The 22,525-nt window shown below is 38.6% G+C and overlaps 2 protein-coding genes across 4 annotated transcripts in view; one reads left to right on the forward strand and one right to left on the reverse strand.

Annotated features, from left to right (window-relative positions):
• LOC127626725 (ETS translocation variant 4-like) overlaps positions 1-4,330 on the forward strand; it is a 41,684-nt gene extending 37,354 nt beyond the window's left edge. The window contains exons 9-11 of one of the 2 annotated variants that reach the window (XM_052102698.1): positions 1,601-1,773; positions 3,655-3,756; positions 3,873-4,330. In XM_052102698.1, the coding sequence (XP_051958658.1) occupies positions 1,601-1,773; positions 3,655-3,756; positions 3,873-4,100 (503 nt within the window). In that variant the 3' untranslated portion in view covers positions 4,101-4,330. The remainder of the gene's footprint in view (positions 1-1,600; positions 1,774-3,654; positions 3,757-3,872) is intronic. The other variant, XM_052102697.1, reaches the window with a different exon arrangement.
• Positions 4,331-5,159: 829 nt separating this feature from the next.
• On the reverse strand, positions 5,160-21,885 carry LOC127626723 (ATP-dependent RNA helicase DHX8). Of its 2 annotated transcripts, none has more exons than XM_052102696.1 (23): positions 21,728-21,885; positions 21,013-21,098; positions 20,845-20,917; positions 20,588-20,679; positions 20,384-20,490; positions 19,513-19,851; positions 16,597-16,741; positions 14,127-14,330; positions 13,948-14,035; positions 13,509-13,606; positions 12,912-13,059; positions 11,364-11,545; positions 11,086-11,280; positions 9,603-9,788; positions 9,280-9,490; positions 8,597-8,778; positions 8,341-8,481; positions 8,086-8,241; positions 7,324-7,461; positions 7,064-7,192; positions 6,701-6,897; positions 6,432-6,611; positions 5,160-6,345 (listed from the first exon to the last, which is right to left on the reverse strand). In XM_052102696.1, the coding sequence occupies exons 1-23, from the start codon at positions 21,834-21,836 to the stop codon at positions 6,126-6,128; spliced, it is 3,606 nt and encodes a 1,201-aa protein (XP_051958656.1). In that variant the 5' UTR covers positions 21,837-21,885; the 3' UTR covers positions 5,160-6,125. The 2 variants fall into 2 exon arrangements, with proteins under 2 accessions (XP_051958656.1, XP_051958655.1); XM_052102695.1 differs by having other exon boundaries at positions 19,513-19,854.
• Between the last annotated feature and the right edge of the window lie 640 nt (positions 21,886-22,525).

Raw genomic sequence — 22,525 nt, forward strand, 5'->3', positions numbered from 1 at the left:
TTTCTGTTTTTGAACTACGTATTCAGCATATAGTCAAGAAACTAAGAACATAATTAAAAAGCATTGCCATATATTATTGATTAATCGTGTATGCTCTACGTTATTTTTATTTCCCTTTATAGAGTGAAAAATATTAGAGATTATTCTGTTAAATCCACTTTACCACATGGAATGTGACAGATTGTCATTTAAGTAAAGACATTGTTTTTTCCTTGTCTTTACTGTGTGTATTAATGTACATAGGAGAACTTCGATAAAAGGTCATACATATAACAATTTGTCACATGTGCTTCCGAAAATGTGATTTATTTACTTTTCATGTCCTTGCAACAAACAGTATGTTGGCAAAACTAACAGACAGATCAGAACACATGCATCATTGAACAGATGACCACAAATCTCCAATTGCATGTCATTTTAGTGAGGTGAATCACTCCATTTCTGAATCGAACATTCTAGTGATTGAACAAATTAAACATCACCATAGAGGAAGGAATATTGAACGACTCAGAGGTAATGTAGATGGATTTTTTATTTCAATGTATCCTCTGGAAAAAATGGGGCTGTACAATATTTCCTTTCTATATCAATGCACAAAAATATATATTTTATATCAATTGGAAATAATGTAATGTGTTTTTATTTATGGATAAAAGCAATGTTTCTTGGAATGTCTACGTATAACAACATGTCTTGACTCTTCATGTTTGAACCATTTTACATGCTTAATATTAGAATGTTTATGGTAATGTGCTGCGGCACATGGTACGTTTTTGCACATTTATTTTACTCTGTTGGGGCCTCTGTATAAATAAATTGATGTGAGATTTAGCCCATTTTTGAGTGCGGATTCATCATTCCTTCCATTTATATTAGAAAGATAGAAGCATTTTCACTTGGGGTCTCAGACTTTTGGCCCATACTATGTAAACAACCATTAGAGCTGAATTGACAATTGTCAAATTGATATCAAGAATCTGTATTTCTGCAAGTGATGTCATTTTTTAAATGAAGAATTAACATTAGTGTAAATTTCTTCTATTTCTGATATTTAAGAATTAGCATTTTAACTAGGGAAAATATAATTATCTATAATTCATATCCTGCACATAAATAAAACTATATTTGGCTTGCCACAGTAGTGTTGATTCGCACTTCTATTAGTGCATAAGTATTGTTGAGTTGAGCCGGTTCAGAGGGCGCATGACGATGACCACAGATTTTGTGATGCATCAAATCTGTCAGTTTCTCTCAGTCCAGTTGAATGTCAGGTCTGGAACTGTTGCAGGGTATTGCACTAGCCGACCTAGTAGGAGCAGTCAGCTGTGGTGTTAGTTACTGCCAGTGTTCCCATGCTCAAGCATAGGCATACTGCCACCAAGGCTTGACTTTTAAATGGAAATGATAGATAAGAGAGGAAGTGATGGACTAACCCAAGCACAAGCCTTATTCCTTTGTTTTGATGCTCATCTACCCTTAATCCCTGGTCTTAATTCAGCATTACGGATATCTTTTGTGTTTTTAGCTTGGATTTAGACATTTTGGAAATGTAATTATGGTTTACAGGTGAATTCATGGATGATGTCTTTCTTGTGTTTAGGTGAGGTAAAGCAGGAAGGGGGCGGCGTGTTTCGAGAAGGCGCTCCCTATCAGCGCCGTGGCTCACTGCAGCTCTGGCAGTTCTTGGTGGCTCTCCTCGACGACCCGGGCAATGCACATTTCATTGCCTGGACCGGCCGTGGCATGGAATTCAAACTCGTTGAGCCAGAAGAGGTAATGCAAAATTTCAATGGACACAACATATACATTTTATCCAGAATATATTAGTAGTAATTGATCATTTGAGAAGAACTTTGTGGACGAGATGAATGTTTGGTTTTCAGATCAATTTTATGCAGTCTTTATTCAGCTTTCACAGAGTGCACAGACCGTAAACAGTGGGTTTTAGAGATCTGCTTGCAATCAGCTCACACTTCCCTAGGGTCTAAGAACTCATCCACACAATGCCAATTTTCCATTAGCTGCCATGCATTATTTACCCCGCTTAACAGCATAGTGAAATAAAATGGAGAACGGCTCCATTACCATACAGTATATTACAACATCCCATTTGCCAGAGTCTAAACACATGCAGCGGTCGAGGCATGAGCGTTAACCTCCTATTGTCTGTGGTCAGTAGACGGCTAAATGGCATGACTCAGCAGAGTCTCCTGCTGAGATGCATCCATAAATGTTTCTCTACTGTACATTTGAATCCATTCATTACAAATAAAGTTTTACTATCACAATTAAGTCTTAGAGCTTTCCAAACAAACAAAAACAAACAACAATATGTTCCTCTGAGAGAATAAATTCAGCAGTCCCATAAATTAGTTAGAGGGACATGTTTTCTCAAGACACTTCAAGTTGAAGTTTTGTTGAAGGATAAACAAGAATTTCCTCTTGGTTTGACAGGAAAGCTCAGATTCCTGAGCTGTTTGTAGTGTGGTGTTTTTGGTCATAGTTTCGTGGTAATTTGGTTATATAAAAGGGAACTGCATACATTTGTGGGGACTCGCCCTTCCGTCTCGCATTCAGAGCAATAGTGCAGTCACTAGTGACCCCTTGTGTTCATATGAAGTCACTGCAGTCTTTAGTACAAACAGCAGAGCAGATCACATTGGCAAACCAGTTGTAATAAAGCTATTTTAGTTTTTTATTTATGTATTTATTTTTTTGTAGATATTGATCAATATTTTCTTTTTAGAACTGGTACAGATTCTTTGGTAACACTTTACAATAATGTTCTATTTGTTAACATTAGTAAATGCATTAGGTATCACAAACTCACAATTTACTTTTTTTTTTAACAACATTTATTTAAAGTATTTATTATTTGGACTTACACTGACAGGGGCGTGGATGTTCATTCAAACACATCAGTTTTCAGTTACCGATGCCGTTGTAGAAATTCACTATTCATAGTCTGCCATGATTAAATTAATCCATTAGTGAAATTGAGAATAATTGAGAAGTATTTGGCTAGTCATGTGATCCTAATATGGCAGCCCACATGAGGGGACCCTCTACATGTAGAATAAAACAGCTTTTATAAGGTTACTGATATGATTGGTATTTTCATTTTATGTGAGTGGACATGATTTCATATGCAAGTTTCTAAATTACTTTAATTTTTTTTTAGGAGGAAAAATGTTTTATTGAGGAAAAATTAGTGCACCTTTAATTTATAATAACACTATTGTTCATTGTTCATTCATGTTATTTCATATTGCTTTACCTTATGGTAACATTTACAGATGTATTAGTATGTTAAAATGGACATTTACCTAGGAAAATCCTATAAAAGTATAGTTTCTTGTCAGATGATGTTATTAATTTATGTTAACAAATACAACCTTATTGTAATGTGATAATAATTTTTTAGTGTCTGATTACAGATATGCAGAACCAATGTTTTATTGTTTTATTTTTGCTTTTTGACACATCAATAAATAATCATTAATATATAAAATTCTGTTGCTGAAAAGCTCTTTCTGATTGTTAAACTTAAAATGCTGTGCATTTCTATAGCTGTAATTCATGCAACAACACGTTAGGCTACTTAAAATGTTAAAATATATTGGTCAGCAATGTCTATTTTATTTGACACTCTAGGTGGCAAGACTGTGGGGGATGCAGAAGAACCGTCCAGCCATGAACTATGATAAACTGAGTCGCTCTTTGCGCTACTATTATGAGAAGGGTATTATGCAAAAGGTATGTCATTTTATTTTATTGTTTCCTATTCTGTTTTTTGACGTTATAATTTATATCACCAGCTTTGATTAATATTTTATCACGCCATTCACCAAAATGAAACTTCCTGTTTTTAGGTGGCAGGTGAGCGTTATGTTTACAAATTCGTCTGTGAGCCAGAGGCTCTGATATCCTTGGCTTTTCCTGACAATCAGCGTCCAAGCCTGAAGGCAGAATTTGAGCGCTATGTCAACGAGGAGGACACAGTGCCGCTGTCTCACCTCGATGATGGGGTGTCTTACCCTCCCGAACCAGCTGCCACCAACATGGGCCCTCAGCCCTACTCCAAAGGCTACATGTACTAATGCCACCAACATTCTCCCATGTCCCCGATCCCAGTCCCCAGTTTACTTCACCCTGCATATATTGCACATGTCCACCCCATCCACTTGTATATAAGGCTATGTTTTTTGATTAAATTAATCTCATTAGGGACTCTGCATTCCTCTCACTTCCAAAGCCTATCTAATCTAAACACATTAATGTGGTTCAAGAGATTGCTTAAAATAAAGACCCAATATTACTACTATACCATGAGAAAAGTCTTGTTTCTTATCTTTGCAATGACATCTTCAGGATATCAGAGATCTGTATAAAAAGATTGGTTGATTTGTGACCCACTGATGCAATTCATCAGAGAAATTAATGATGAATAATAGCGATAATAATAATGATGTATTATTTGCGTGCAGCCAACCATGTTGAGGAAGTAGATCTATTGGGCCCTGCCATTGGTACATGCTGACATATTTGGTTAACAGGTGTTCAATTAACCTTTTCTTTTTTGCACCCAAGACTTAACGTTATATGCCTATACAGCGTAAAATGGTGAAATCTAGCCTGGTGTCCCCTTTATAGTAACCTCCAGTATAAAGTCTGACAATCATACAACACCCATTTCTTTATTTACAGTATGTTAGTGGCAATAGTATATTTACCAGAGGACACATTTGAGTAGACAGCCTTTGGGCATTCCCATGTAGCCATTAGATGCCTTGTGACCGATGATTGAGACTTTCTGCATGTGGTTGAAATAACAGAATCCTGGATTGGACAACTACCCACAACATTTATACTTCTATGGCTAGATTTAGTTAAACTGTCTGCAAGTTATACAAAATCTCAGAAATTGTTTATTGCTCTTGAATTAGGATATTATTATGAGACTAATAGATTCTTGTTAATGCTTGGAATATGTAGCTGTATTATGTTCTGTAGCCTGTCATTACTTGTTTTTCATTTGCCTTTATAAAAACTATTCTGAATTTAGTCATTCTTTTGGACTTACATAAAATCTAGCTATGGAGTATACATGTAATATACACATCCAATTTATAAAACACTGCAACCCTCGGCAGAAATCATAAACACTACAAACCCAATGGGCCTTTTTAAGAGTTTATTTTAATATGACATGAAAATGATCCCAAGAAAGACATAACATAAGCTGTAACAATATCAAAACTGTTGGTCAATTCCACCCCCCCATTGTTTCCCTTAATAAAAGCGCGATACAAAACTTCCACTGTGATCCAATACCTGTGCCGAATCCACAGATTAAACATTAAACCGAAGAGGAGTCCCTAATAAGGATGAGATCTGTGTGTGATAGGGAAAGTGACTCAAACGTCCTGTTCATTTTAACATGAACAAACCTCCCTGCTTTAGATAAATGTATTAATCAAAACTCTTTTCCTCTGCACAAGTCAGTCAACATTCACTGACAGCATACCAAAAAAAAAAAGATTTTCAGAGATGAATGTGCTATTAACACAATCAATGACAAATGTATCAATGGATGAAAACCAGCTGCATTATAGAAATACATAAAATGATCTGTTGGGCATCTGTGTTAAAGGAATAGCTTGTCCAAAAATTTAACTGACTGGATTTAGCATGCATTGTAGGATTATTATTGTTATGGAAGGTTATTATAAATATTAACCCTTTCTAATTTGTTATTTGGTTCTGCAGTCAATAAAGAATTTTTTCCTCTTAGTGTAAAGCCAATTAACTATAAAGCATGGTAAAAAAGAAAATTGCAAAACGTAAAATCAAAAGCTTTTTGATTGAAACCTCACAGAGTACAAGCATAAAATCAGATCAGCTTGAATTTTGAGGGAACTTCCCTTTCAAATTTAAATGTGGTTCACAGTACTGGGTGGGATCTTAGAACATATGGCGCCTACAAATGGGCCCTTACAGAAAGAAGGGTTTTAAGCAAAATGTTTAGTATCTGTCCATGTTATCCTCCACTCTGTCCCCAGTCTTTGCTTCGGTCAGCAGGAGTATCAGACACTCGCAATCCACAAGGACCTTGTGAGAACGTTCTAGCGTCGTCTGAAGGCTCTGGAGATTCTCCAAGCATTTGGTTCCTCGTAGCGATTGTAGAGGGGCTCCAACCTCTGCTGTTTCTTCTGCTTACTGAGGCGTGTGGGATCGGACACTTTGAAGAAAGCTGGAGAGAATTCAACCAGCCACCTCGGGTCAATGGTTGTCACCTCCCTCATGTATTCCTTAGTGGTCAACACAAGCTCATGGTATACCACCCTGAGGAAAGCAAAACCAGCTTTAGAACAAGACACATACATACTAATAGTCTCATTAATACAATAACACTCCTTTTCCACACTTACCATTCTGGTTGGCGATTGAACAATGCACTAGATGGGTGGATGTACACCACCTGCTGGTCTATAAGGGTCCTGTATCCTTCCTGGGGGTCCTTTTTGGCTGCATTCCGGAAAAAACCACTGCAGATTGCCTTTTGTACACGCACTGTGGCTTTACCACATGATACTACGTCCAGCTTGTGCCTGGAGCAAGACAGAACATTTTTGTAAATTGTTATGCAGTGAGAAGAGTACATTGTGTAACAATGTTAGAAAAGTTCAATAAAGCTCACCTGTCCATAATGCCCAGCATCTGTTTGCGAATGTCCTGAGCGCGTCTGAGAGATCTTGCCTGGATGAAGTTTTCATAGCACCAGGGGTTGGAGAACTTGTTGTTCTTCCAAGAGTTATAGACGGCCAACAAAGTCAGGTGGTCTCCCTCAGGCTGGTGAAACTTGGCCTTCTTCTGGTCTGCCAGAGCCTGTTTGTCCTGAGATTTAGATAAAAGACATGATGAGATCATTATCTTCAGGATCAGTATGCTTGCATTCATTATTGGAGTTGACACAGACTTGGCTTAATGATTTAGACTGTTTCATGAGCACTCATGGATCTGGAAACTGTTTGTGTGTGGGCGGTGTTGCCTGCAGGAGTACCTTTGGTCTGTAGAACACGTTCTGTACTGAGAGCATTGACACAATGGTCAGCATCTCTTCACTGCAGCCAAGATGAACAGACATGATCAACATCTTGCACAGCATGGGCTCCAGGGGAAACTCAGCCATCTGATACAAATGGAGACAAGAAACTTTAATGTTGGTCATTTCATATGGAACTTGATGCTGGTACATCCAAAACCCTTATAGGAGTATGTTCCATTATGTTTCAGGGCACAAATGCTTAATTCTTCACTTACCCTACGACCAAGGCGCGTGAGCAGACCTTCATCATCCAGTGCTCCCAGAGTGTAGAGCTGCTCCATGGCAGTGATAAGTGTCTCCATGGGTGGAGCATCCATAAAGTCAAATGACAACAGGTCATTGATGCCCATTGCCTGATTGGAGAGAAATTTGCAAGCACATGAAAATTTTATTTAAAAACAAGACAGGGTTCCCACTATTTTTGACCAAACAATTACCATGACTTTCAGTAGTTTGTCATTACTAGATAAAGATTTAATTTAAATAGTTTAACTAGGGATGTGCACAAGTAATTGATAAATTGAGTACTTGTTTAGCTTTAAATATTTGACTAGTAAAAACACTACTCGAATTTTGAAATGAGGTTTTCCTTTACCTGTCGTGGGCAACAATGAAACTGCTTCTCTCACCTTAATCTTGCCATTTGTTCTCCCAAAAATACAATTCTGCCATGATTTAAAGTGATTGTATCGCTTCAGAAGACTTGGAAGGTATGTTTCTATGTGAGAGTGCAATGTTTGTTTAAAAAAAAATTATCGATTACACATTTTTTGTGTGTTAAGAGTGCTCGACATCAAAATTACTTGAAATGCCCATCCCCAAGTTTATCAGAGATAGCACTCAAAAAAAAAAAGAAACATTTATTCACAAAAGAGGTTTCCTTGACTTTATAAGAGTTTATTAATTACTATGACTTTTCCAGGCCAATTTCTTGATATTTCCAAGAAAAGAATTAGAGAATTAATGCAGTTGCATACCTTGAGAGACAGTACAGTACTGGCCAAGTTGGTTCGCTGAATCTCAGGCACATTGGTGGTGAGCATCTCATCTCTGTAGGCACGTTCAGTGTACAATCTGTAGCATTTGCCAGGCCCAGTTCTACCGGCTCTGCCCGCCCGCTGCTTAGCCTGGGCCTATGGATGAAAATTAAGGTTCAGGAATCACATTACATTGATAGGGCACGCTATAAGAGTGTACTGCATTTTCTCTCTGTCATTAGGGAAGGATATTACCTGAGAGATCGGAGTAACCACCAGCTGATCAATGCCGGTTTTGGAATTATAAACCTTCTGCTTGACAAAACCTGGATCCACCACATAGTAGATCCCATCAATTGTCAAAGAAGTCTCAGCAATGTTAGTAGCAATGACCACCTAAAAGAAGTACATGCAGAATGGTCTTAAGGTGTATGCTTCATCAAAATATAGTAGGAAAACTTGAATTGACATGTTAAAGGTGAGCATAAAATGAGAGAGCTGGGATTGGGACCTTTCTACTTCCAGGTGGTGCTGGATCAAAAATCCTGGTCTGCATTTCACTGGGCAGGGCAGAGTATACTGGAAGGATAATGAGCTCTGGGACATCAGGCCCAAGGGATTTCATTCTCTCGTACAGAATCTCACAAGCTGTGTCAATCTCCTCTTGACCCGTAAGGAACACCAAGATGTCACCTGCACATTAAAGAGGATTTTTAATACAAGTAGGCAAAATTTTTCACAAATTATGTCAATAGTTTTCAGCCTTTTAATTCATAGATTTGTTTCAAATTGGCATAAAAATGATTTTTTTTTTGTTTAAATAGGAAGCATAGGACTTGATTAGTTGAATCAGAGTTTTGATTCGAATCACTGAAACAATTCTAAAATTGTTTAACTGGTGAAAATTTTTCTTCACCAGTTAAATTCATTTTTACTACTGACAATTAAATCAGAGTCACTATAAAAACATCAATAAGGAGGGATCACAATAGTTGAAAGACGTGGTCATTAGGAAAATGAATGGCCAAATAATGTCCATAAAATCTTTGACATTCTCAGTGAATTTACAGTTAAAATCAGCAGCAAAATCATTGTGAATATATCAAGAATATTCACTATAAAGCCCTAATATACAGTACAGTGTTTTTTTTTTAATGAAAGGTTTTGCACAATCATATCATGTACAAAGGTTACCTGGAGGCTCAGTGAGGTGGATTTGCATGACTGTGATCAGACTGGCATCCAGATAGTCAGTCTCAGGTTCTTTAGTGTACAAAACCTCCACTGGGTATGTGCGACCAGGAATAGTGAAAATAGGCGCCTCATAAAAGTACTGTGAGAATTTCACAGCATCCAGCGTAGCAGATGTCACAATGAGCTTCATGTCAGTTCGCTTCTGCACAGTCTAAATAACAATCGACAATACAATAGCTTAATAAGGCCTTGAGCAAACAATTCAGAATACCACAGCTTTAACAATAATTGCTGGTTTGCAAAGCAACAGCCTGTGGGTTTACCTTTTTGAGCAGACCAAAGAGCACATCTGTGTGGATGGTTCTCTCATGGGCCTCGTCTAACATAATGATGGCATACTGGCCCAGATCAGGGTCAATCAGACACTCTCTTAACAGCATACCATCTGTCATGTATTTAATGACTGTCTCTGGACTCGTACAGTCCTCAAAACGAATAGTGTAGCCCACCTGCAAAGACACAGAAAGATCATGAGACATTATCGCTCTACATACAGCATCATAGGAGGGATCCTGAGGCAAAGGCATTTTCAAAAGGCAGGCAGCATAATAATGTTAAAGGGATAGTTCACCAAAAATGAAAAGTCTCTCATTTACTCACACTCATGCCATCCCAGATGTTTACATTTACATTTATGCATTTGGTAGATTCTTTTATCCAAAGCGACTTACAGTGCACTTATTAAAGGGACAATCCCCCTGGAGCAACCTGGAGTTAAGTGCCTTGCTCAAGGACACAATGGTGGTGGCTGTGGGGATTGAACTGGCAACATTCTGATTACCAGTTACATGCTTTAGCCCACTACACCACACCACTCCAGATGTGTATGAATTTATTCTGCAGAACACAAAATTTTTAGAAGAATAATTCAGCTCTGTTGGTCCATACAATGCAATTGAATGGTGACCATAACTTTAAAGTTCCAAAAATCACAAAGGCAACATTAAAGTAACCCATATGACTCCAGTGGTGAAACCCGTCTTTAGAAGCGATATGATAGGTCTGGGTGAAAAACAGATCAATATTTAATACTTTAATCTCCAATAACTATAAATCTAAGATTTATAGTACAAAAGGATTGAAATATTGATCTGTTTTTCACCCAAAACGATTGCATTGCTTCAGAAGACATATATTAAACCACTGGAGTATGAGTTACTTTAAGGCTGCCTTTGTGATTATTGGAGCTTCAAAAGTTCTGGTCACCATACAAATGCATTGTGAAGACCAACAAAGCTGAAATATTCATCTAAAAATCTTTGTGTTCAGCAGAAGAAAGTCATACACACCTGTGATGGCATGAGGGTGAGTAAATTATTTTCAGTTGAACTATCTCTTTAATTATTGCAAGTTTAGTGGAAAAATCCATTGATGGTGGACAAAGCCACAGAAATACAAATTGAAAATATTATTCATTAATTTTCAGAATCTGAAAACATAGTCCAATATAAATAAAAACTGACAATTTTTTTACTAACATTAATGTGTACTATGTATTTTATGCTTAAGATTATTGCATTGATAGCTTAGCAACATGTCAACACTAAACTCTACAGAAATCAATTGGCAGTCAAGTCTTTGCTAGTTGTATAATGCATGAAGTTGCTGCCTTAGAAGGTAGCTGATTATATACAATGTTTCTAATGTACAATGAATGTAAGGTCACTTACATTGGAGGATTGTGCCTAAAGTGTTAGATTGTTGATTTTGTGAAGGTAGAGAAAATGAATAGAAATAAGCATTTACCTCTTGACCTAAACAGCAACCATACTCCTCTGACACTCTTTTAGCCACAGACATGGCCGCCACTCTTCTGGGTTGTGTGCATCCAATCTTCCCCCTTGTTGTGTATCCAGCCTCAGCTAGGTACTGAGTGATCTGAGTAGTCTTCCCTGATCCCGTCTCCCCAATCACAATCAGGATTTGGTTGTCATGGACAGCCTGTAAAGACACCATAATTGAGTCCCTTTACACAACTAAAGTCTTGATTCGATTGAATATAGATACAAGTTAAATTCACACACCTGAATGAGCTGCTCTTTCAGCTTGTAGATGGGAAGACTCTCTCTTTGCTCTAGAATGGACATTTGAGTTTTTTTTCCATAGGAGGCCTTGTTGCCACCAAAGGCATGTTTCTTCCACTCTGGGATGTCGTTGGGCATCATACCTATGCCCCTCATGTTGGCTGCTATCTGTCTGCCATCAGCTGTATTGATGGATATGCATGTGAAGACAGAAAAAATCATGTATTAGAGATAAACAAATGTGATAGCAGCCCTGTGCAGATAGGAGCTCATATAAGGCCAGAAGGCATACAAGCAGCAGAGACAGGCTTGTTAAGTGCTGACCAGCCATCATCTGCCTCCATAGTAGTCGTCAGGAAACAAGATGGCCATCTGCGAACTCACTAAATCACAGTATGGTCAAATACACAGGAAGTATATCTGCAATTTTCATATTACATAACCTCCTTTCCTTTTTGACTGATGACATGAAGTGGTCAGAAAAGTTCCTTCCATTTATTTAAAGGAATAGTTCTCCCAGAAATGAAAATTCTCTCGTCATTTACTCACCCTCATACCATCCCAGATGTGTTTGACTTTCTTCTGCAGAACACAACGATTTTTAGAAGAATATCTTTGCGCTTTAGGTCAATACAATGTAAGTGAATGGTAACCAGAACTTTCAGGCTGCCTTTATGGAGCTTTAAAGTAATTCATATGATTTAATCCATGTCTTCTGAAGCATTCCAATCAGTTTTTGACATATTCACAGTGCGCTAGATGGCACTATATGAAGAGTAATCAATCTAGAAATCATGATCGCCAAGGAGATTGCTGATGTAAAGATTTATGGTGAAAAAGGAGTTATATTTTAGTCTGTTCTCATTCAAAACTGAATAGATATGAATTAAACCACTTGTCGAATGGATTACTTTTCTGCTGCCTTTGTGATTTTTAGAGACTAAACGTTTTGGTCAACATTCATTTGCATTATGTGGACCTACAGAACTGAAATATTCTCTAAAAATCTTAGTTTGTGTTCTTGCAGAAGAAAGTCATACACATCTGGAATGGCATTAGGATGAGTAAATTATGAGATAATTTAAATTTTTGTGGAAACATTCCTTTAAATAATCTTGTGTTGCTACATATTTAAAATGACTCTTTATTTCTGGACTAGTGTCACCACATAGCCTTGGAGTTATGATTAATTATATGATATCATTACATTCATTATATGCACTTCATTTAAAGTTGGATATTCATACTTGATAGCTCCTTCCATTCCATAGCCTGATGCTTGGAGTATGGGTTAGGAAACAAAGAAAGAAACAAAATGGCAATGCTACCTTTAGCTTTGCAGGTGTTTGATTGTCAACTAAGAGGTCTCCTGCCAACCAAATTAAACAATGCTAATGCAGTGTTTCTAAGATAGAATCCCAACTTCAAGTGGCATTTGATACACTTTCCAAGGTGGAAGTTTCAGAGTAACTTCAACATCAGAGTAGAATGGATCACAGCATTATTCCTCATCTCAGATGCTATGAATATAACCACTGAATGTCATACCGTCAGGCAGCGGGTCCACCCAGTGTTTGTTCAGGCCCATGGGGATTGAGTCCATCTCAGCCTCCCGCTGGGCCTGTTTCACCTCCCGTCTTTCTTTGGCCAGGGCACTCTGCATCATGGCTGCTTGGGAGAGAGATCCATCAGGGTTCTGCCAGAGAAACAGAACATACGCAGGTTATGGGGCTGCACGATTATGACAAAAATCACAATTGTCAATATTTCCCAAGATTTTGTAATCACAGTTATTAAAAGGAATATTCTGAGTTCAATACAAATAAAACTCATTGGACAGCATTTGTGTCATAATATTGATAACCACAAAAATGCCATGTGACACCATGACGATGTAATGTCAACAAACCTTAAAACACTAAAATGACGGTAAAAATGCTGATTTAAACATTAGTTAATTGCAGCAAAGATTAGTAAAAGATTAGTTAATTGCAGCAGTCATAATTGCAACCTTGATTATTATTGAATTTTTCAATTAATTGGTCAGCCAAAGCAGGTTAGAATCACACATTATGTCTCGTTCGATAAAATATTAAGAGCTTTGCCTTTTCATTATTCAGGCAGTGTTCGAGTGAGAGTGTGTACCTTGACAATCTTGACAGGGCTCATGTCCATGCTCTGTTTGGTGTGTCCCCTCAAGAATGGAGGCTCTTCTTCCACCAGCTCAATCTCCAAGTCTTCATCTGAAAAACAACAACACATAGATATTTAATGTAAGGGTAGACTGTTAGGGCAGCAAAAATGACATGTTTTGAAGGGTGCAAAATGGAAGCAAGAATTTATTAATTGGTGTATTATTTGCCACTTTTATTAAGGACAGAAAGTGGGGGAATGGCATGAGTTAAAGTCGCAAGCCAGATTCAATTTGTGTCGCCGACATGTGAACCAACCACGATGGCTCTGCCAAACTTGACCAACTTCAAACTTGAATGCTTAACGTATTGTAAAAGCCATGCTTAATTTGAACAAAGGTGAATGCACAAAAAACATGAATGTTATGTTTATCAAAATGACAATGACATACCCTCCTCATCATCTACTTTAGGCAGAATTCCTGTCTCTTCATCAAAGTCTGGGAATTCCTCCTTAGACAACACATTGGCAGCGATCATCTAAGAACAGAAAGAGCAAGATGCATAAGACAACTGTTCAAACACATGTTTAACATTTATCAAAGGGTAGACTTTATAAATGGACATGTACCTGTTTGATCTCCCACTTCTCTGGATCTGAGATCTTGGTGAGTCTTTTGCGTTCCAACGTGTCATCCTCCACCTCTGGAGCATGGCCTAGGTTGAGGTTGGTGGGTCTGTCAGGGTTTCTCATAGCAGACTCTTCCTGACCATCTTTACCCACGTTCTTTCTCCTGTTAGGGTTCAGGTCTTCACCTGTGTCCTGGTCAACATCCTTGTAAAAGCAAGACAATCCAACACAAGCAGTCAATATAAAGACTGGCAATTCTATACAAAAATGTTGGTTTACACACAACTGTGCATACAGCCAAATGACTCTGTGAATGTAGAACTGGTTAAGGTCCCCTTCGAAAGAATTGGCATGGACCTCGTCAAGCCATTAGTGGATAGCATGCAGCCATCGCTCTGTGTTGGTTCTGGTGGACTACGCAACGCGATATCTTGAAAATGTGCCTCTGCGCAACATCTCAGCATGGAGTGTTGCGGAGGCACTCTTTAGAATAATCTCATGAGTGGCGATTCCGAAAGAAATCCTCACTGATCAGGGCACTACGTTAATGTTACGTACACTTGCAAACTGTACGAATAATTGGGGATTAAATCGATTTGGAGCGTTTACCACCCCCAAATGGACACTAAAGAATGATTCATAAATTCAAGCACAAAGACACTCAGAATTGGGACAAGTGGCTCGAGCCACTATCATTTGCAGTGCGAGAGGCCCCGCAAGCCTCAATGGGGTTCTCCCCATTTAAATTATTGTACGGGTGTCGACCGCGCGGCGCGCTCGATGTCCTATGAGAAAATTGAGATGAGGGACCTTCAACCAGCAAAAATGAAATTCAATAAATTTGACCTGAGAGCAAAACTCCACACACTGGGGCAATTAAAATACGAGAATTTGCTCCAGACTCAAAAACGTCAAAGCCGACCTTATAATAATGGTATATTATATCTAAGGGAATATACACTGGGAGATAAAGTCCTTGTATTGCTCCCCACATTGATCTCTAAATTACACGCCAAGTGGCAAGGACCTTTTGAGGTCACACGGCGAGTTGCGGAAGTCGATTACGAGGTTAAACGAATGGATAGAGACAGAGCACATCAGATTAACCACCTCAATCTCCTAAAACCATGGAGAGGCGGTCCCCGTGACTTTGGCGACGATGGTTCCAAAAAAGGAAACTCGGACCGGAGGTGATCTTAAAAGCCACCGATCGAGACACACCGGTCACTTGCGGAGACCACCTCTCACATTCACAAGTCACGGCGGTTGCAAGGAGAATTCTCAGACGTGTTCTCACCTCTTCCCGGTCATACGAATCTCATAGAGCACCATATCAAGAAGACCCCAGGGGTAGAGGTAAACAGTCGACCCTACCCATTACAGACCACAAAAAAGAAGTGGTTTGGGAATAATTAAAGGCCATGCTATGGGGGATATAGAAGAATCCAACAGTGACTGGGCCAGCCCTGTGGTGCTGGTTCCGAAGAGTGACAGCTCCATCCATTTCCGTGTGGTTTATAGAAAAGTCAATACGGTGTCTAAAATTGATGCGCACCCAATGCCTTGGATTGATGAACTGCTTCATCGATTAGGCGCAGCTAGCTTTTATTCAACACTGAATTTAACAAAGGGATATTGGCAGATCCCTTTAACTACCATGTCCAGTGAACAAGACAACATTTTCCGCACCGTTCGGATTACACCAATTCGTGACGCATCTGTTCAGTTTGTTTGGGGCCCCGGCTACGTTTCAGCAGCTCATGGACATAATTCTCAGACCGCACACCGCTTACGCCGCTGCCTATCTGCATATCATTATTTACAGTAATGAATGGCACCTGCAGAATCGGAGTGCTTTCCTGAAGTTGTTGAGAGAAGTGGGACTCAAGGTAAACGCAAAGTGTGCAATTGGTTGGATGGAAGTACGGTATCCGGGCTTCCAATTGGGTCACGAGCAGGTGATGCCCCAAATTGATATAACTGCAGCGATTGCAGCCTGCCCGAGATCAAAAAGTAGGAGGGACAGTTTCTGGGACTGACTGGCTATTATCGAAGTTTTGTGCCTAATTATTCGACCATCACCAGCCCACTGACTGATCTCACTATAAAGGGGGCACCAGATCCGGTCCAGTGGATGGAGCAATGTCAGCAGGCGTGCACTTTGTGGCAGGCTGTTGTTGCACTCTCCTGACATTACTATCCCTATTATCTTGCAGACGGATGCGTCAGACAGGGGGTTGGGTGCGGCACTGTCCCAGATGGTGGAGTGGGAGGAGCAACCCTGTGCTGTATATTAGTCGCAAGCTCTCTCTGAGGGAGACTAGGAACATGAAGGATGCCAACGTGGATCACCCATTGGTATCTAGCTTGCACGAGCTGACTGTGTGTGAGATCCTGCTTCCTCCTTCAGAGTGAACTAAAGACCTGTTACACTGGTCTATATCTTTTAAAATAACTAAAGGCTGCTCACCTTCATACTGAGGCTGGTTTTGGATCCTGTGAAGGACAACACCTTGACTTTGACCCTTTGGCCTTTGCTGACCACATCTGCCACATTTGCCACACGACCCTCTCTTCTAAGCTCTGAAATGTGGACCAAGCCCTCCCAGCGTTTCCTTTATGGAAGGAAATAGGTATAAAAAAAAAATCAGCAGACAATTCTAAATATTATGATGAAGATGGTCTGGCAATACAAAACTATAAATGTTTAATATGTTTACATTTTTTATTATCATTTTAAACAAATTCAACTCTGGAGCATTTTTGGGTTGGCGCCTGCAGTTTTTCAGACTCAAATTAAGAAGCTCACCATTTTCACATACTGTGGACTAACTGCCAAAATATTATATCATTTATTGTTCAGAAACCCCCCAAAATAAAAAAAAAGACTCAAAATATTCATAAATAATATTGTATACATTTACAATCTTATGAGCTTTATACACATAAAATGTTTTTGTTGTCCTAACTTTATAAGCATGTAATTCAGGTTCTGTTCACCTCCACCTCACCTAATTTTAGGTTCATGCACCACCCCCATTGTTTTAATGACTATCCCGGCCTCTGAGTGGACTAGAAGCTCAATCTAGGTGTAATGAGATCCTTCTCTTTGGAATGATGTATAACATTTTATCATCGATTGTCCATAACATATATTTCAGATGATTCGTTTAGCATGCTTTTCCAGATGGACCGAATATTTTTTCAGGACATTTTAGATATACAATTGGATCATTCACACAAGCAAGCTCACAAACAAGTAAAAAAAACAGCCTTTTTTTTTTTTTTTAGAAAAGTGCCTGAGGTAAAAGCAGATGTAAAGTTTTTAGCTCTTTGGGGTTTATAGCAGCATTGATTGGTGCATAAAAGACATGTGTGTATTTGATGTCTTTGAGAAATCATACTGTATTTCACTTTTGAAAATCTTTCAAACTATGGTATTAGGGCAACAAAATAAACTGTACAGTCACATTCCTGAGAACGATTATTTAATTTGATATATGATTTGTCTATGTGAGTGCTATTTGAAACATTTTATATTAATTATAATATTTCTACCACATGACCTCTTTGTGGTGCTGATTTGCTAAGCAAATGTTTTCAAGCCTTATTTTGTTATTTTATGTAACATAAATGCAGAAGTACTGGTTTCTTTTGAAAAGCTCAAACAATTCTAAGCTTTCAAACAATACCACATATGCCTAACTTAAAGGAATAGGTTACTTAAAAATATTTATTTGCTGATAATTTACTCACCCTCAGGCCATCCAAGATGTATCTGACTTTCTTCCTTCATCAAAACAGAATTCAAGATTTTTTAGGAGTTAAGTGCATACATTAAAGTCAAGTGCACAAACTTGACTGTTTGTGGACCAGCTGTAAACACATGACCATTTGTGCCCAAAATCAAACCACGATCCTGAATTTCTTTCACAAACCCACACACATAGCAATGGCAGTTTATTTGTAATAAGAAGCAAACAAACATGAAAGACGAGCTTGCACCCATAATTGCACTGATTTTGCACGCAACGGGGGAAAACACAGATGACAATAATGACAAGGCAGCGGTTCGGGAGATGTTGATGTTTTCATTTAATAATGAAATTATGTAATGTGACTCGTTCTGATTTTTAAAGCAGCTGTTAGATAAAAAGCTGAAAGGGCAAAAATAGAGAGTAAAAAAGTCAGTGTTAGAAGAAACTGAAAAAAGAAAGATATTGACGAAGATCAAGAGCAAATACAGACTAACTCCGGTAAATAAACTGCTTGAGAGCAGCACGATCAAACTAAAGTCCTTTGTGTGAGACTTGACAGTAAAATGGCTTTTTTGCAGGCAGTGATGTGTGAGTGACTTTAGTGCAGGTGCAGTGAATTAAAAATAGGGTGATGAGGAGGAGCACTGGGGGAGGTGCAGAGCTCGAGTGAGGTGTGACAATGACAATGTTTTCACACATACCCAAGTTCGCTGGAAAAACAGCACAGACACAGCCGATGAATTCAGATTGTTTCTTTCGATGGTCTGAAATCCTCAGGGGTAAAATGTGCACTGCACACCGTCAAATATTTGAGATAATGTAGGGGTGTACTTATATCCAGGGTCAGCATGATAAGCCAGAGCTCAAGTCGCTCATGATTATTTATATGCAATCAATGAAAAGTTAATATTTTTCTCTGTGTGGATTTTCTTTGGGGTTTATGAAGGTTGAAGTATCCAGAAAACACACAAAACGACTATTTTGAACAATACACTTATACAAATCTACAGCAAAGACAATTAAACTTTTGTACAGCGCTCCTCCTGTAAACAATGACACGCTTCCTGCCGCCTCCACGCGATGCGTGACCTTACCATCGAGTTTACGTCATCCCTCTCATGAGCGCGCAGTCAATGTACAGAAGCGAACATTTGTAGTTAAAAAGTATATAAATATTGTTTTGTTTCTAAAAATAAATCAATCGTTTGGGTTCAGAAGAACGTTATTAGTCCACTGGAGATTATTTTGATGCACCCAAAATATGCATTTCGGGCCGAGTACATTCACTTGCATTGTTTAAAGGAGGTCTGAAATGAAATCCTAAAAATCTTAAATTCTGTTTTGATGAAGAAAGAAACTCAGATACATCTTGGATGGCCTGAGGGTGAGTAAATTATCAGCAAAATTTAATTTTTGGGTAAAATATTCCTTTAAGTATTTGGAGACTTGAACTGTTTAAGTTTAAACTTTTTTCACTACATAGCGCCCCCTTTTGGACCCGCAGGTAGGCCCACAGAGCTGAAGAGGTTAAATAGCCATAAAATAGAATTACTATTTCTCAGAAGGGTATGAGAATACATTATTCATTTATGCAGTAAAAAAAAACAAAAAACAGAACTCTAACTTACCGAAGACCTTCCAGCTGCACAAAGCAGCCAAACTGCATGATGCTGGTGACTTTGCCATTGTAGATATCCCCCAAAGATGGCTCCTCTGGTGGGGGCCGGTCCACATGTTTGTCTTTCCAACGGTCTGAACCCTTATCTCGGTCTACCCGTGCAGGACTCTTAGACTTGCTGCGAGAGTGCCAGCGGCTCTTGCGCCTCCTCCTGTCTCTCTCATTAGAGCGGGACCTGGATCGGGAACGAGAGCGGTGGCGGCGTCTTCTGTCCCTGTCCCTCTCTCTATCCCTGTCTCTGCTTCGACTGCGACTTCTGCTCCTGCTCCTCCGCTTCTTCTTGCTGCTGCTTCTGGTTTCAGATGTAAAAAAGAAGACAGATGACATCATTAAAAATGCACAGCTGTGCAACTTATAAGATCAGTGGCAACAATACTATTTTACCTGATTCTGCAGTGAGGCACAAATACTTGTCATAACCAGGCGTGATGCAACAAGATTCCACTGACAAGCATTTGTTCAGTCCACACTGAAGGTGAAACTGCTGTGTGATGCGGCACAATCACATTCAAATAGTTGAAATGTCAATTTAAATATTTGAAATGTACAAGTATGAGGAATGGGGGTTTGGACCAATCAGATTTCACCTTGGGTGGGGCTAACTGACACAACAGCACAGAAATACACACCAAAGGAATCGTCAAAATGTTATGTTGCTCATTTGTTGTGGTTGTATAGGACAACAACTCAGATTAACATGGTAGTGATATCTTTTCACATTACGTCTGGTTGGTTAGTGGTGTCAGACTACAGAGTACCAGTGCAGCATCAGGTTCAAAGGTATCTAATTTATGTTTGCTTGCAACAGAGCAGTTTCTCACCTGTGTTTGCTGCTGCTAGTGTCTGAACAACTAACACTGGGCATAAACATCTCCAGCTCTTTCATGGCATCAGCAGCAACTTTCACATCATCCTCATCCAGCAAAGACTAGTTAGAAGAATGGACATAGTTTATGACCCAATAATGATTACTGTTTTATAAAACAACACACTCATAATAAGAAATAAGATATATCTTGAATTACCCTGGTACTAGGATTGTCAGGTCTACACAGAGCTGGAAACAATTCCTTCAACTTGTCTTTTTCACTCTTTGACTTAACCACAGGCAAAGAGTCTGAACAATAAAGATCACAAGAAAAAGAAAACAAATTTTAACAAAGCAAGAGGGATGGAAATATGCAATAACATATGCTGCATATTTGGACATATTGATATATTGTTAAAACCAAACTTAACTGCAAATCAACCAGACATTTAGAAGAACTCTGAGTGTTCTTACCTTTACTGGTAGATGCTATCACAGGAGGGCGCATGGTTTGAATGAGACGAAGTAAGTTGCCGACGAGTGAATCCTGCAAGACAGAGATTGAAGACGGAGAGTTAGACATTCCCAAAATAGCATTTAAATGAAACAAAACACAATATCACAGATGGAAAATATCCTTACTGTGAAGTCTGCACCATTTTTAACAAGTACTGACTTGAATCCATCAAAAGTTGGGTTTTTCTCAGCAAGACTGATTACAAACTCAGCTGAAATACACAAAACACAGTAGACCAATATTACAGCCATATCGATACAAGATATTGTGAAATTGAAGTATGATGTATAAGGCATCAGTATTGTTAATTGTAGTTGTGTTTATTTTAACCATCATAGGAATCATAACATGTAGTTCCTAACAAGTATTTCCATGGTTACCAGTTTTTCCATCAACATATCAGTTAACACAGGAGATGCTACCACAAATAACTCCAATAACCAAAAGCGGTAACATTATGTTTAACATTGCTTGATGACAGCGGTAATACTAAGTTAGCACAGTTTTACTGTTGTAACAGTGTGTTGTTTCGACGAAAACTATAGTTAACAATGTAAATATAAGGGCAAATTAATAGATTTTCAAATAAAAAAACAGTTCATGCCGTTCTTTCAGCAGCACACGACCAAATCAATAGCAGTAACCAGCCTTTCTTTCTTTTGTAAATTGGCAGATTATGGGTAATATAACAGTGCAAGATTACACAGACAGATTTGTATTTCATATCAGAAAATAACAGTTTTTGCAGTTCAATGATGCGCGCACACAGGCAGAACGTGGCTAACCAGCTAGCAAGGCAACAGTTACCAACAATGTTACGCTTAAAATGTAGAATCTCACCAAGGTCCTTGTCGCTGATTCCTAAATGATTGTCAAGTTCTGTACAAACTTTAGACACTAAAGACAAATATTCGAGCTTTTCCAGCTCGTCCTCTTCGATCTCTGCCATCTTTCTTCAGCAATGTTGTTAATTCGTTTCCGGAAGAACGTGACAACGCTTCCTCTTGTTTGGTGACTTTGACTTCCGGTTTAGATTACGAGCGTCCTCTAACGGTTATACGAGGGACGAATGAACAGCAAATGTAGTCATTTCTTTGAGGAAAATACAGTTGCAACAGAAATCACCAGTTGAACACTTAAAAATAAATAAATAACTGTATACATTCTAATATCACTTTCCGTCGTGTATTTTTAGTTCCACAGCTTTAAAGGTGCACTTAACTTTTTTGTCATTTTGGATTTACAGTGACACCTAGCGGTGTGGATGAAGCATAATTCAAAATCAATAATTTTCAGTTACAGTTGCCATTGTAAACATTCACTATTCACAGTCAGCTATGATTAATTTAATCTATGAGTGAAAGTGTCCAATAGCAGGATGGTTACTGAGATTAAGTGAGTAGTATTTGACTGGTCATGTGATTTAAACATGGCAGCCCCATGAGCAGGACCCTCACCATGTAGAATAAAACAGCTTAACAAGGTTACTGATATGACTTGAGTCTTCATCTCAAGTGAGTTGTCATGATTTTATTACATATGTTTCAAAATAACAATTAATTTCTACAAGAGTAAAGCTTTTTTATTTAGGAAAAAAATTACTGAATGCACCTTTATGAAAAAAGAATGCATGGACAT

The sequence above is a fragment of the Xyrauchen texanus genome, chromosome 33 (genome assembly GCF_025860055.1).
Source record: "Xyrauchen texanus isolate HMW12.3.18 chromosome 33, RBS_HiC_50CHRs, whole genome shotgun sequence".
Classification (NCBI taxonomy): Eukaryota; Metazoa; Chordata; class Actinopteri; order Cypriniformes; family Catostomidae; genus Xyrauchen; species Xyrauchen texanus.

Excerpts from the sequence above, each read along its gene's own strand:
- LOC127626723 (XM_052102695.1), bottom strand. The coding sequence starts at position 21,836 with ATGGCAGAGATCGAAGAGGACGAGCTGGAAAAGCTCGAATATTTGTCT. Across the intron at positions 20,491-20,587 it reads CTGACAATCCTAGTACCAGG|TCTTTGCTGGATGAGGATGA; the intron begins GTAATTCAAGAT and ends TCTTCTAACTAG. Across the intron at positions 7,462-8,085 it reads GTACTGTACTGTCTCTCAAG|GCAATGGGCATCAATGACCT; the intron begins GTATGCAACTGC and ends CTCTCCAATCAG.